The sequence below is a fragment of the Eurypyga helias genome, unplaced genomic scaffold (genome assembly GCF_000690775.1).
Source record: "Eurypyga helias isolate BGI_N326 unplaced genomic scaffold, ASM69077v1 scaffold22412, whole genome shotgun sequence".
In the NCBI taxonomy this organism is placed as follows: Eukaryota; Metazoa; Chordata; class Aves; order Eurypygiformes; family Eurypygidae; genus Eurypyga; species Eurypyga helias.
The window spans coordinates 8,263-24,019 of record NW_010235580.1 but is presented as its reverse complement, the minus strand read 5'-3'; the positions used below and the strand labels follow the sequence as shown (position 1 = coordinate 24,019).

General features: G+C 46.0%; 1 protein-coding gene across 1 annotated transcript; it reads left to right on the top strand.

The window, feature by feature from the left end:
• Positions 1–1,467: 1,467 nt before the first annotated feature.
• LOC104506015 (YEATS domain-containing protein 2-like) lies at positions 1,468–7,932 on the top strand. The gene is made up of 5 exons (XM_010146810.1): positions 1,468–1,657; positions 2,989–3,215; positions 4,445–4,519; positions 5,908–5,981; positions 7,515–7,932. The coding sequence occupies exons 1-5, from the start codon at positions 1,468–1,470 to the stop codon at positions 7,621–7,623; spliced, it is 675 nt and encodes a 224-aa protein (XP_010145112.1). The 3' UTR covers positions 7,624–7,932.
• The last annotated feature ends 7,825 nt before the right edge of the window (positions 7,933–15,757 follow it).

Sequence of the window (15,757 nt, the reverse complement as noted above, 5' to 3'; positions counted from 1 at the left end):
TTTTATGGTACTTCGTAGTTGCATACCTCTTACTCATGTAGGTAGCTGAAAATGTATCAGCTTTTTCTGGTAACTTTGAAGAAGTCCTGGAGGCTGGGTAGTGCAGTCCCTCCCAGGATCAGAGCAAAGTAGGAGTGTGTGGCACAGTAAAGCGCTCCGGCCTACAGCAGCATTCATGGATCTGTTGCTTAGGATTCATATCCCCTCCTCGTGTTTACACCAGCAAACCTTTTCACTGTTTCATTGTTATATTGCAATTTGTTGGCAGAAAAAAATGTTTTCCAGAGGAAGAGACTTTGGCCATTTAGACAGACTTACATAATTACTATGTCATTATAGTTTGGGGGGTGGGAGAGGCTTAAAACAGCCCATAGCCACAGAAGTCTGTAAATCCTGACCAAGAGGGATGCTGATTTAGCATTCAAAAGCCAGAGTGTCTGCTGCACATACCTGTGCTGTGCTCAGAGAGCACAGCATCTGTAAGAGTTACAGTCCTTGATCCTGTGAGCATGATACACATTTCCCTCTTCTCCACTAAATAACATCAAACCGCAAATTTATCTTGTATTAAAATTTAGTACTGCTTTTGGCTTTGTGTTTTCTAGGTGAAGATGCAAGTTCTTTTTGTGCCAGTTCAGTGGAACAGTATTACAGCTGGAATATTGGGAAGAGAAGGGCAGCCGAGGTAATCCTCTCCTGTGTTTCATAAGCAGTCATTAGGGACACAAGAAGGATTTCTGGATTACGGAACCTTCCTTACTGTTGGTGGTTTTGTTTCCTGAAGCATTTCTGTTGCATTTTAAATATAAGCATTCCATACTGCAAGACACACTGATTTGTGTCCAGGTAGTTTATCCAGTTTCTTGTTCAGAGACTTTCTGAAGCAGAAGGGACTGTAAAGGTCTTGTTTCAGTTGGTTCAAAGTGAGATGTTCTAGAAGCATTTTCAAGATCAGAATTTTTGTGAACTGTCCTGTTAGCACTTTATCCTCATCACTCCTCTGCGGCATATTACGGTCATGGGAATTTTACCCAACCTACTTTGTCTATCTTTTCATGGGATTGTGTCTGCTTTCTGTAGGAAGAGACTTGAGGGATCTGACGGAGGCAATGCTAGTGCTGAAATACATTGTCAGTTCACTGAAGATAAATATTTCAGTAACTCTGGACCTTTTTGTATTGTGGTTGTTATGTGTTCCCCTGGGCCTCTATAAATGTGTGTCCTTTTTTCTTGAGGTTTTGTTTGGATGAGAAAGCAGAGTTTAAATGAGCTGCCTACAGCTGCCTAATATCAGGATTAGGACCATCTTCCACATTTGTTTTTCCTTGTCATTCTGACTCCTGAGAAAAGCACATTCCTTTTGTTTTCCTTGCAACCTGGATTATTGTCCTGGGCCATAGTGTAGCCTTGAACGTTTTAGCCAATGTGGTGAGCTTTCCCTTTGGTTTGTCACAGTGGCAACGAGCAATGACAGTGAGAAAGATTCTGCAAGAAATCATAGAGAAGCATCCCAGGTTTCACAATATCACACCCCTGAAAACAAAGCACGTGGTGCACTGGTGTCGATGCCATGGCTACACTCCACCTGACCCGGAGACCTTGCGGACCGATGAGGACTCCATTGAAGACGTGCTGACACAGATAGACAGTGAGCCAGGTGAGTATGGAGGCACAGAAAGCTCCTTTTTTGCCAAAGACACTGTTTGTTAAATGTCTCAAAACTCTGGTTGTGCAGGCACATGTGCTGCTCCTTTAGGAGAAGGGGACTCTTACTTTGGGTTTTGACTTGATTCACTCTAGAATGAAAGAAGTTGGAGATCTTAAGGGCATGCCTAAAAGTGAGGCTGCCCTGCGTCCCTACCAGTCCTGATGTTCTCTGGGGCCTCTTTTGGGTTTTATTGTGCTTTGGGGCCTTTGGAGGCCCAGCGTAGATAAATCTTAGGGGCGATGATTCTTGCCCCCAGAGTGTAATCGTTTATAAATAGGCACACAAACAAAGTGTAGGGAGTAATGACAGTTCTACCCTTGTGTAAGCTTAACCTCTGTTAAAAGACTTACAGTGCAAACAGTGTGAATGAGTTCAGATACAAAAATAACTCAAAAGTGGCAGCATGGAGCTCAGTGAGGGTTAATTTACCTTCAAAAGTGAAGGGAATTGGCCCGTGTGAAGCTTCACGTTGTGTTATTACAGCTGCTACATTATTGTACTAGGCACAGCTCTTGGATCTCCACGGTCCATTTTAGTATGTATTAAACATACATCTTTAATTTCATCTGTTCTTCACAGTTAAGCTCCTCCTTTTGACCTTCAGATAATCCCTTTCCCAGAGCTGAATGTTCTTCTGTTCTGATCATATAGGGGTTTAAGGTTATCCACAGGAGTGTATGGATTTGATTATGCCTTGCTAAGTCTGGCCCTGCATTGCAGTTGTTGAAGGTGGAGAGGAAGCCTTCATCCACCTTGTAATATTTATATCTAAATAACTAGATTTGTGCTTGTCTTTGAAGAAAAACATCTGTTTATTGTCTAACTTGCGCTGAAGGTTTTACTGGCTCGTGTTGAGCATGAAGAGAAGAGGTTACCCTTTTGAAATTCCACTGCGAATCTCTCTTCTGATTTTTCTTAAACAGGATGCTGATACTTGTCACACACAGTAAAAACACCATTGCTCCAAGCAAGTTGAAGAACATCCAGACTGCTTTGTCAGTTGTCAAAAAGCTTCTGCGAGAGTGTTTAGGAGACTCATATTAGCCTGGTTTTGTTTGAAATGCAGCCTTCTAGGGTGGTGTAGGGGCAGATGAGGGAGAGGACCAAGATATAATTAGGCTTTCAATGGCTGTTTGCGTTTCTGCTCGTCCTTATGTTTGGTAGGAACTACAAAAATAACTCCCAATTACCTTAATTTCTTAGCATATTTTGAGTGTGCATCTGTTTATAAACAGCTTTTCATAACCTATCATGTGTTTAATTGATTGCTTCTTTTTCAGAATGCCCTTCATCTTACAGCAGTGGTGAGGAGCTGTGCCGAAAACTAGAGGAACTACAGCAGTTTCTGAAACGAGAACCAGAACACGAAGAGGAAGTAGACATTCTCAACTTTAGTGAGCCATTAAAAATAAACATTAAGAAAGAACAGGAGGAGAAACAAGAGGAAATGAAGTTCTACTTGGCTTCCTTGCCTGCCTCAGAGTTTGTGAGGGATGCTGCAGAGAAGGTAATGAGTGACTCAGAATGGCTTAGGTTGGAAGGGACCTTAAGGATCATCTCGTTCCAACCCCCCTGCCCTGGGCAGGGATACCCTCCACTAGACCAGGTTGCTCAAAGCCTCAATAAGAACTCCTGTTAAGCTAGTTTTGGTCTTACATTTATTTAGTTGCCTGCCTTTCATCTGTATGGGCCTCTGGATGATTTCTGTAAGTGCCCTGGAAAAACTGGACCTTCTGACTCATGACACTCAGCTGGCCAGTGCTGGCAGGGGTAGGTGAAGCCTGCAGGCCAGGAGGTCATTTCAGAGTGTCTGTGTTGCAGGGCTTATCACTACAAAAATCATTCTGGAAGGCTCAAAGCAAGGGGAAACGGGGGAAGAGGAGCATTGGCACTGAATCCTTCCTGTCCCATCACATGAAATGTTTGGGCTCGTTGCTTGGAGCACTGCTGTTTAATAGCAGCTTCTGAAAAGAAGCTGTGGTAAAGCTTAGACCACAGCAAACTTCTCTACTGCTTGGGCTTCTTCCCCCTGTCCAGATTAGGGGAGAGAAAGAGAGGTGGCTCTTGTCTCCCAGCAGCAGGAAGGAAAGAGAGGAGACGGATAGAGTGTTTACCATTGTACCAGCAGAGGCCGGAGCAGGGGAGGCGTTTGCATGCGGCAGCTGTGGGAGAGAGAAAGGGTGTCTGTTTCCACCTCAAACGACAAAGGGACAAAACTTTGGTTCTGCAGTGTATCTGGTCTCTTGCCACGTGTGGCGAGGGCACAGGTATGATGAGAGCGTCACTGGGGGTGGAACACTCTCTTGATGGAGAACTTTTGTGCCAGAACTCCTGTTTGAAGTGGTTTCAGTTGCTGTAGTTAAGTGCAGGAAAGATTAGGAATAGATGGATAGTTTTAAAATGGAGCTTCCATTTTCAGCCCAAAGATACCCAATGCAGCCTGGGTTTTGTGTGGACTTCCTGAAAAAAAAATGAAAACGTGCTTTTGTTTCTTCTGTGTGTTAGAGGCATTTCTGCAGGCTGTTCTAATAGTCAAGCTTCATTTTTTCCAGATTCCTTTTTAAAATGTAGCCTGAGACTGCACTCCTTGAAAGTTGTGCAGTGTGCTTGCTTGTTTTTTAACTGCTCTTTGTAACAGATTGTTTCTGTTACCTCATTCTCTTCTCATCTGCAGCAAAACATGGGTTGTGTTATTTGATGTAGTAATTTTTCCCCTCTCTCTCCCGTATTTTGTAGATAGGGATTTCTTTTCAGCCTGCTGAGGTACAAAAGAATGTTTATGCATCAGTAATAGAAGATATGATTTTAAAGGTAAGAAATTACTTCACATTAAGAACTTTTCTGTAACTCAACACAGTAACGTAGAAAAAAACCTTGAATATCCTTATTAACATGCATTTGTCAAATCAGGCGATGTGGACTCTGATGTGTATCTGTGTGCATGTATAGAATGATGCATAGCTGACCAAAGTCTGATCCTTCTGTGTGTGTTTCCAGCTTTCTAACTGATTTGTTGGCTTGGACACAGAATAGGGATTGGCAGATTATTGCCTCGAGCAACATACTGACTCATTCTGTAATTCTGAAAGCACCCCTTGCTTTGCCCTACCCTTCAGAACTAGGCGGAGGGGGACTGCCAGAGTTCTGTAGGACTTGGTTATTTTATAAGAGGTTAGCCATTTTTTCCTAAATACTGTTCAGTTCCTCTTTGCCTAGGTTGTCTCTGCTGGGAGACTGCTGAATTCCTGCAGACAGCAGCAATTCTGCCTTGTATGAGAAACCACTTATCTATCATAATCAATTTTGGAAAACCAGAGGCTGTTTCTTACCAAAGCTTTGAACAGCATGGAATTGAAGTTCTGGGGTTTGGACTGAAGGCTAACACAGGCTATTTTTAGCTGTGCTCTGCTGTGTTTCAAGCCAAAGATAAGCCTCGGGGTTGTTTATAAAGACTGCTGCTTATCAGAAGATCAGTTTTACAAAAGCTAATTAATTCCAGGTTATACATGCACATGCATGCACAGTTCTGCTGTACAGTTACTTACCATAGTTGAACTCAGACACAGATACATCCATTTGTGGACACAGATTGTAACCATCAGATTGCTCCATTATAATTTTAGAGCTCTGCCAGCTTTCCCCACTGAACGTCCCAGAAACCTCTGCTCTAGTCTTGATCCAGGTACAGAAAGCCAAGAGCCTTAATTAGCTTTTGATTGAACCTTGATTAAGCCAAGTGTGTAGGGCATACGGCTGCCATCTGCTTGTTGTCCAGGCTGGGTGGTTTTTGGGAAAGCATCTTGACATAAGCCTGGTGACCACAGGGAATGGCTAACAAGCATATAGCAGCTCCCAGGAGAATATCTGGAATCTGCCACGTACATAACGAGCTTTGGTGTGTCAGAGGCAGGGCCCTAAAATGCTCTTTGAAGCACAGGCTCTGGAACACTGGATCCACCCTGCTGTGCAGGTCCAGAGAGAAACCAGACCGGGCAGTTGCAGTGGAGCTCTCTGCATCTATAGGTCTCTTCCTTTCTGTTATACTCAGTTCTTGTCACTGTGCCAGTAGTACCACTTGGGCATGGACTACAGGGTTGTAGTGAGCCAGAGTTTCAGCTGCTCACGCTGATGCTCAAGCAGATAGCATGTTCCTTTCCTCTTTTCCTAGTGCTGTCTCCTAATGTTGCCTTTTGTCACAGGCCACTGAGCAGCTTATGAGTGATATCCTGCGGCAAGCACTGGCTGTGGCATACCAGACGGCTCCTCACAACAGGTACAGCAGCTTGTTTCCTCTTACGCCCCCCTGTGCCAGCACTGAGGGCTCAACTGCTTGAGGAATTCATTCAGATTAGCTCAGACCGTGTGAGTCAGGGAATTTATGAACTATACTGTGGGAAGATCCAAGCCTTAGGAGGGGTTTTGTCATCTCTTAGCTTCATAGTGGCAAAGGAGTGGTAGCATCGACAACATTAAAAACCGAGGCAGGACTCTGGTGTTGCCATGCTCAAAGGCAGATGACCTGTTTCTACAGAGCCACGTTGGAAGAACTTTTTCACTCTTGTCCATCTCAGGTTACCATGGAGACAACTTACCCATGGCCAGACAGAATTTAAAACAACCTAAATAATGTCTTCTTTATTTTACTGATATAGTCTTTCTAGCTCAGATTGAGTAGAAAGATTGATTGATTTTTATGGTAACGATTAGGCCACATTTTGATTGCTGTTCAGCACCGCAATTTGGGATAGTTTGAAACTTGGGGGGTGGTGGTGGGGTGGTGCAGAAACAAAACTATGAGAAAAATACCTAGTTTAAATATTTACTTGTATGCAATATATAAATATTTATATACTGTATATTAAACATAGAATCACAGAATGGTTTGGGTTGGAAGGGACCTTTACAGGTCACCTAGTTCCAAGCCCCCTGCCATGGGCAGGAACATCTTCAACTGGATCAGGTTGCTCAAAGCCTCATCCAGCCTGGCCTTGAACGTTTCTGGGGATGGGGCACCTGCCACCTCTGTGGGCAACCTGTGCCAGTGTTTCACCATCCTTGTAAAAATTTTCTTCCTTATAGCTGGTCTGAATCCCTCCTCTTTCAGTTTAAAACCATTACGCCTTGTCCTGTCACAACAAGCCCTGCTAAAAAGCCTGTCCCCATCTTTCTTATAAGCCCCTTTAAGTACTGAAAGGCCACAGTAAGTTCTCCCCGGAGCCTTCTCTTCTCCAAGCTTAATCCCAGCTCTCCCAGCCTGTCCCCATGGGAGAGGTGCTCCAGCCCTCTGATTATCTCTGTGGCCTCTTCTGGATTCGCTCCAACAGGTCCATGTATTTCCTGTGTTGGGGGCCCCAGAGCTTCATGCAGGGCTCCAAGTGATGTCTCAGCAGAGCAGAGGGGCAGAATCCCCTCCCTCGACCTGCTGGCCTCACATGCATATATGTTATATATAGAAATATGTACACATAGTCTGTGCTAGAGAACTTCAAGAATTACTGTTTTGGCACTTGACTGTCCTGTCCCAGTGCCCATGATGTTTCCCCCAGTCATCCGAGAGTGTCTTTGACATTTATTTCAGTCATCTGAAATCTGTGACATTTCAGATTTCAGTGTTCTTCCTGTGTTGCTCTGACACCTGCTCTTTTACCTTTTTTTTTGGGGGGGTGTGGGAAGTTGTTTGGTTTTGGTTTGGTTTTGTTGTAAATAATTTTTTTCTCCTCTCCTCTAGTAAATTTATTGACTTGCTGCTTTATGGACACGTGTCTTTTTGTGTATTATAATAGCATCTCTGATGCATTCCCTGCAGGACTCCAAGGGAGATCACAGTGATGAATATTCACAAAGCCATCTGTAATATTCCCTTTCTTGACTTCCTCACAAACAAACATATGAAGATACTAAATGAGGAACAATGAAATAGAGCAGAGAAGATGCTACAGGAAAGGTGGATTTATGGCTGAAGTTGGGTTGACAAATCCAGTATTTCTGTAGGACACTATTATATACGTTTATAACATTGGGCTACTAGCTTGTTACCTCCAATTAAAGATGCACCTTAATGCAACAAAATGATGCTCTGTTCCAAATCAAGTTGTTAAATGTCAGTGTTTACTTGGTAAGTGTATGTTCAGTGGCTGAACAAACATTGTCAGTTTGCATCGAGTTGCTAGCTGTGAGACTCCACAGGCCTGGTCCCTCTGAGGCAGCTGTACTGATAAGATCAAACATTTTTTTTAAGAAAAGAAATTACGCTTTTTGATGCAGTCCACATACGAGTTGATTTCCCCATGCAGTGGGTGGAGCACTTGCTTTGGCACTCTGAACATGAGAGAAGTCAAAGGCAGCTTTTAAAGGTGGGCCATTGAAGTAGATGGGTGGGTGGGTTGGTTAGGTTTGGGTGTCAGGGAGCAGAAGTCTGATGGCTGCAACAAATTCTGCCAGGCTGCTTGAGTATATGATGTTACGTGACTGAACACAGCTGGGTCAGCTTATGATTAGCTTATCAAGCTAAGTGTCACCCAACCGAAGGCCTTGCCTCTCTAGAGGAGGTGTCAGACGTCACCTTAGAAGGGGTAGACTGGCACACGCTCACTCAAGATGAACAAACTGTGGTCAGGCTTGGTAAGATGGGACTGAATGGGAAGAGAGGGGCAAGGACAGTATTCAGTGTTGGTGGGCTTGGACTGGCTGAAACCCTTTGCTTGCCCAGCAAGCGCCTGCCCAAGCTGCAAGAAGGTTTGGAGTGTGCTGGAGGGCAGGTCACCAGCTGCGTTGTACAGGTCTTAATGTTTTGATGGCATTCACTAGTGATCAGCTTGGCTTGTGAAATGCTGTGGGAGCAGAACCACTTTGGCTTAAGTTCTGCTCAACACAGAGAGGCCTGATAGGGTCAAAAGAAGTCAGAGATTTGCTGCTTTTGGGGAGCTCCTCTGATGTTGTGACTGCAGGAAGTTCTGCTACTAACCCCAGCACTTGCCTGTCTCAGGAACATCGCTGGTGTAGGAGACATGTCTGCAGCCTGGCTATCAACACCTCACTGAAGATGACTTCCCTGACAACATCCTGACCACCCCGCATCCGCCACCTCTTTGTCCTGCCCCACGGGTGCTTGCTCGTAGTGTGAATAAGCCATTGTAAAGTTGGTGGGACTCCTGTCGGACTGTCGTGCTTTCTGGGTGCTTGTGTTGTGAGGCAGTGCTGTCATGTGGGTGGAGCATGGGTCAAAACAGCCAGAACCTCCAATGCGCTGATCTCTGCTGGGTCTCTGATCTGCTGCATGGCCTTTGATTTAATCACTCTGTGCCTCAGTTTCCCCATCTCTGAGCATGGGGAGCAGGATACCTACCTCACAGGGGTGTACTGAGGCCTCGCTCTTGTTGGTGCCGTGCTTTGACAATACAAAGCCTTTTATAGACAATTAAACTACAGTTATCTTTCCTGGTCTGGGATAGGAACAGAAATCTTCAAAATGTTATCTTTTGGTGCTTTTTTTGGGCTAGAAGACAGGTGATGGTAACTCCAGTAATGTGCAGGAACTGTGGAAGACGGTTCAGTTAGGGGGAGGTTTCAGGCTTTCGAGGGGAGTAGCGTAGGCTGGATGCAGTTCTTAAACTGAAGGTGGTACTGTGTACCTCGGATGAGATGCTGCCTCTCTGCTCCACCTTAAATAAACCGGGGTCTGCAGGGAAGCCCCCCCTCGGTTCAGAGCCAACAGGGAGTTACGATTCACTTGAATAAGGGTGACAGAACCTGGCCCTTGAATCTAGGAAATGGGACCAATGGATGAAATCCAAACAGCATTCAGAGGAGGACTTAAATGCCCCCTAGAAAGGGCGTTTCGGATGCTCTGGATTCAGAAGATAATCCCGGCTCGCTGGGGTGAGCCGAGCGCAGGATTGCCCGCGCACGTGAAGCGCGCAGCTTAGCCCCGACGTTGGTGTCTCAGCGGAGGTCAGTGGGAGGAGTCGGGAGGAATCCAGGTAGCTGGGGGACTGCAAGGCCTCACGCCTCCTTTGTAGGCTGGAACGAACTCCCAAGTCCATCCTGCTTTCAGGCACCCCCGTCCGCAGCTTTTAGGGCAGAGAAGGGCATTCTCAAGGTGTCTGTCACTACCGCTGTGACAGCCCGCAGGTTGTGCGGGAACAGCCCTGTGGGCAAACTCAGTCGTGCGATCATCTTCTGCAACGACACATTTCCAGCCCCCCTCTCTTGCGGGCTCAGTTTCTAAGATTTTGATACGCCCAGAGCAGCTCTTGAGGATGCAGGAGCTCACCCTTGGGCATCTGTTAGCCAGCTGTTGGCTTCCTTGCCTGTGTCCTGCTTTTCTGTGAGGAGTGGAGTTCCGGAATGAGTCCTGAACCTGGCCCTGGAGCAGGCAGGTAAAAGCCCCTTGTTCTTAATGGGGTTCTCGCAGCGGAGAGCTATTGCTACATTTCTGAGCAATCACAGGTTATTCTCCTTGGAGATGCTACGTTAATAGTAGATAAAGTTTGCTGAAGAAAAATAAAAATCTGTTAAAAGCAGATAGAAAATAACACATTTGTTTAGTCCTTCAGATGTAGGAAATGTTTGCAACGAGTTCTTTGAATTTTGAAAAGTGGTGGGAGAAAAACTGGTTGGCAAGAAGTTCCTGTGGGAATTGCTTGGAGATACGTGAGAGGCGGTGGAATTTCATGCACCCGTTCAGGTGTGTGTGGAACGCTACGGACGATGCGGTGTGTTGAAATGTCACGGTGTGTTTCTCTGGCTTTCTGAAGAGTCTTGATACCAGTCGAAGATCTCTTTACAAATACTGCGCCTGTTTGTAATGCTGAGTGTTTAAATCCTTCATGTTATCTGTATTATACTGTATAATTGTGTAAGATACGTATGTTTACAATAAATTCTTTTATTAGCTGTGACAGGATTGTCTGATTGTCATCTGTCACTCAGAGTTTCTCCAAATCCAGAGATGTGTGTGCTTTGTATATTCGGAATGTTTTAGTTAGTTCCGGGTAAAAAGTGGTAGTTGTGGAATTGATCTGAAGGAAAAGGTAAATTTTCCCTTTTCTAGTTATTTTAAAAAGCTCTTGTTTTTTGGAGGTGTGGGGAAGGGAAGCCAGAACTCAGCAAGCTTAGCTCCTCCACCTTTTCATTCTCCAGAGCAGCCTCGTTAAACGGCAACTAATGGGTTTGCGTGGAAGACAGAGAAGCGTGGTGGGTTGAGGTTGGGCGGCTGCCAGACGCCCACCCAGCTGCTCTTGCTCCCCTTCAGCAGAACAGAGAGCGAAAATAACATGAAAAAGCTTGTGGGTCAAGATAAAAACAGGGACATTGCGTACCAATTACTGTCACAAGCAAAACAGACAACATGGGGAAAATCAGCTGAACTGCTTGCCCATTAGAGCTGGAGGGTGAGAAACGACGACGGGAACAAACACAACCTCTTTCCAAAGGCCTTCAGTCCTTCCTGATCCCACCTCGCCCCCCGGAAGAGGTGCAGGGGACTGCGGGGGTGCCCTAAACAGTCCTCTTTGCAGGGCCTTCCTCCTCCTTGTGAGCCCCTCAGCTGCCCTGAGGCGCGTGGAGCCGGCTGGAACCGGCCGTGTCGGGCCTGGGGCAGCCTCACCTCTCCTCAGAGCTCCCACAGCCCCGCTGCCACCCCGCAGCCATGGCACCTGAGGCAAAAAGGAATGGAAAAAGGTAAGAGAAGCGAACTTTGTTTTCCCTGGGCTGTGTGGAGGAATCGTAGGTGTCTGTGAGCAGACTTAGCACTCTGTTATCTTTCAAAATACTGCAAAACTCATTCTCATTTTTACTAAATGCACAGTTCATGAAAGCAGGCAAATCCTTAACGTGCTGCTTGTGAGCTTTCCGAGCTCAGGGAACGTGCTGGGCTGAGTAAGGGCTATTTCCCAGGCCAGGGCTTCACCTCAGCCTGTGGAAGGGCTGGTGCTGACAGCTCCCGGCACAGCCGGTGCGGCTGGTGGAATGAAACAACGCTGTCACCCTCGAGGCAGTGAAGTACAATGCTTCAGGTGTAAAACCTTCCTTCTAAAGGCCCTTTTTTAATGTGTCAAATGACTCTTGTTTGCAGTGTGATTCACAGTTGGAAAGCTTTGATGGACTTGGACGTGAACCCAGAGCGACTGGGAAGTCAAATATTAGTGCGAGAGCGGAGTTGGAAGCGTTCCCAGCATCGTGACTCCCTGAAGCCTATGAAACCTGTGTGGGTTTGCCCTCTTCAGAGGAACTCGGTGTGATACCCTTCGGTTTGGCTGAGGCAGGCACTTTCCATGCAAAAAAAGTCCATTGCAGATGTCAGCAGCCAGTTGCATCGCCCTGTCCCTTGCAGTGGTAAGTACCCGCTTGAATTTCCTTCCGTTCTTCCCTCCTGCTTTCCCCTGGAAGTCTTCTGAGGCGCAGCTAGGAGAGCTGGCACTGCAGTATCTGGGGAGGCTGGTTGTACCTGCAGCACCTTTACTCACTGAACTGTTCTTGGGAGCAACTGTGAAGCCATGGTCCCTGTTAAAGTTCAAAGGTAGCACCATTTTCCTGTGACCTGTGTGAGACGACGGGAGCGCGAGTTGCTTGTCCGTTTCTGTTGACAGGGCACGCTGTGGGCATGGCTGAAAGGGGGTCTTGGGAGGATGGCACCTGCATCGGAGCAGACCTAGCCTCTGCCCAATCATGAATGCAGCAAATTGTTACTGCGGTTCATCCCCTTCTCCCCTTCGTGTTGATGCACTGTTTGCTGAATGGCTTGCTTTCCCTCTGAAAACATCTAGGGAAAATCCCATCAGGGATTATGAATTCTGCAGAGCAGCAGCTTTCCTTTGGAAAGCAGCTGTGTTTCCGAATCGGCAGTCGGGCCACAGCTTGAAATGTGCCTTGGAAGCCGCTCTTGCTGGGGGGCTCTGCCTGCAGATAAGCTTGAGGGGTAAGGAATTGATTGGTGGTGGCTGTGAATGCTGTCGGGCATCCCCGTGACACCTTGCTTAGCGTCCTGTGTGCTGTGCTGTCCTGCATGTGAGGCTGTGCGAGAGGGAAACGCAGTGGCACATTGTCCTGCGAGGCTGGATACTCAAGGGTTATGTGTTACAACAGAAAAAAAGGGAAAGAACCAATAGCCAAAATACATTTTAATTTATTAAATTCAATCCAGTCCATTTCATAAAATACAAGCTTATTATATTACCAGTTTGTTTGGAACTGGGTTGATTTTTTAAATTTTTTTTAAGAAATACAGTGAATTAAGAAGAGAGGCTGAATAGACAATTTATACTTTTTCCCTTTTTTTTTTTTTTTTGCTGTTAATAAAGTCCAGGATTGAAGTGAACTTAAGTTGTCTGAACAAAACTGTTAAAAACATTATAAAGAGATTAAACAAGCAGACTGAATTCTTAGAAACATCTAACATGCAAAATCTTTAGTACAGTTTGAATGTTTCAAATGTGTTTCCTGAAAAATTATTTTGGCAAGCACTGGTACGTTCCACTGCATCCAAGGATGAGTGTGGGAAGTGCCATCTCTTGTCCCGACCAAACGCAGCTTAGTGCAGGTGTTACCTATTCTCCTTCCTGCTAGTCTAACAAGCAGGGGTGCACTGATAAATTCTCATCCAATGCAGGGAGGAGATGCTGCCTGCACATATTCCAAGTACAATCCACATACCAACAGTAACGGGGTGAAGTCCGTTCCATTACAGAGGGATGGATGAATGTCCCGTCACTGTACAAGTCTGAGGAGAGTTTCCTTTTACTCTAGCCAAGCCATTTGTGTGTTTCAAACACATAAAGTAGAAGTTTTTCAATTTGATTTTTTTCCCCCAAAATAACTAGTAAAACCATGAAATAAGCAGCAGACTAATTATATTGCATAAGTCATTGAGATAGAAACTGTAAACCCACTACAGTCTCGAGGAACAAAGGCTAAAAAATGGTTTCTTAAAACACGTACGTCAGCAAAAGTTAAATGCACACCAATCTAAAAAAATGAGCTTTAGAATAATGACATTTAAAATGGCATATCTTAAAAATGAAGGATGTCTTACATTCTACATTACATTTTTCTTTAAGAAGAGTTTCTAAGTAACATTCGCTTCTGGTTGCTCCTAGCATTAGCATTACCAATATACAGGCAATAATTTAGGAATTTCAAGGCAACATCTTCCACCTTGCATATGCAAAGAGTTAATATTTATTAAAAGTATAAGCATGTCCTTTTCATTAAAGGATCACAAATTGTTTTAGGTAAAATCCATATACAATATTTACAGTCACCCTAACAGCTGTACAAATTACATACACATTTCAGATCCTCTGGAGTCTGGTGGGTGCCTAGCTCGCTCTGTCCAAACCAGGCCGGTGTGTTGCTGTCAGGGCTGTCTCCCCAAGTTCAGTCCCCTCTTCCTCCTGCATCAGCCCACCAATTTTGGAAACATCCAGCTTTCTACGCTTAAAGCCCCCAAGACATTGCAAGCGCCGGTTTTATTTTAGAGTTCAACAGTATTGGCTTCCTCCAGCTTCTGGAACAACCCTGGGGGTTTAGACCAGCCCCTTCGGTGCCATGGTTTCTGGTGATGCCCTTTGAGGTCCTATTTCCAAAACCCCTCGAGAAGGTCAGAAGTCAGACAGACGCTCCCCGTCTTTCAGTGGCCTACTTAGGTGCTGCTAAACAAAGCTCGTTTTGGTTTTAATTGCCCATCCCGCTCATGATTGTTTTCCCTCCCATCCTGCATGGCTAAGCATAGGGACGTCGCCTGCAATGCCGCCTTTGCCCAAAGTCCGTCTCCTAATGCGACGCCAGCTGGCATAGTAACGAACCTGCTCCTCTGCAAAACTAGGTCACTCCTCGCAGCGTGCTCTGCCGGTTCCGAACCGAGCGCTTTGCCGTTTGTTGTGTTAACAGAAAGTGTGTGTGCATATCATTAATCGCTGGGGCTGCTTCTGATAAAACTGGTTCTTTGATCTTAACGCTCCTCATGAAAATTGCATAGTGATACATCTTAACAGAAATGCCGCGTTTAGGCTGCCCGGGTGCGAGGAGGGTCCAGGCTCACACGTTGAGGATCCGTGACGGTGCCTGGAAAACAGCAGAAGGGTTGGGGGAGAACCTGGTCTTCGCCTCTGGGATCTAGTAGGGTGAGGGGGGAGAGAAACGTTAGTGTGACACAGGGTGAGACTGTCTGGAGCGCTGTGATGATCTGTCTGCTCTCCCCTGTAACGTGCCACTACCCAACAAGCGTTAGCTCTTGGCTGGGTGTCAGTGAGACGGGCCTTGGCATACAGGGTGGTTCACAGGCAGGGGTGATGCTGTGCCACCAAGGAGGGGCTTTCTTGAAGCCCAGCCCTTGAGCTGCGTGATGTGATGGGGGACAACCATGGCGGGGAAGGCACCGGCAAGAGCCAGCCTCTGCAATATAACGGGCTGCACTCTTCACAAAGCCCCGCCGGCACATACTCTACAAATATCAGAACACGTTCACCGCTGGCCTGGTGCTGAATTTAAGTGAGAGAGGTTACAGCAGTGTGTGTCTGGTCCTTAACCTTTTGGAGAATGCCATCCAGGCTCCGTCAGAACACCGTGCTTTATGTGGACACAAGCTATGTGTGCTGTGAACAGAGGCACAGACCTGGAGTACTTGAGGGAGAAAAATTGGTTACTGGCCATGGCAGACTGTGACACTGCAAGGACTTTGATAAGGATGTGAACTCCTCAGGGCTGGAGGAAAGGCAGAGATAATAGAGGTTGCTCTCTGATGCCTGTGGAGCCAGAATTTGACCCAATACGTAGCTCTTGTGGTTGTACTGAAGCATGAAGGACACCTAGATGCTCGTGTCTTCCTGAATGCTTACAAGCCCAAAGGAATTGAAACAGGACTGAGTTGTGCATCCAGTCCAGGACTCGGTGAATCTGGCCATCAAACAGGAAAGGGGGCAAAGCTTTTCTGGGTGCTGAGTATGTGATGGCACCATCTGAGCAGAGAACGAAGAGCAAGACCACAGGCAAAGGGAGTATAGGGAAAGCTATCGATCTGGTGGTTGTTGCATGGCTCTGATTTTTCCGTTC

Coding starts and splice junctions, on each gene's coding strand:
- LOC104506015 (XM_010146810.1), top strand. CDS start 1,468: ATGACAGTGAGAAAGATTCTGCAAGAAATCATAGAGAAGCATCCCAGG. Junction 1,658..2,988: donor ACAGATAGACAGTGAGCCAG/GTGAGTATGGAG, acceptor CTTCTTTTTCAG/AATGCCCTTCATCTTACAGC. Junction 5,982..7,514: donor CAGACGGCTCCTCACAACAG/GTACAGCAGCTT, acceptor CATTCCCTGCAG/GACTCCAAGGGAGATCACAG.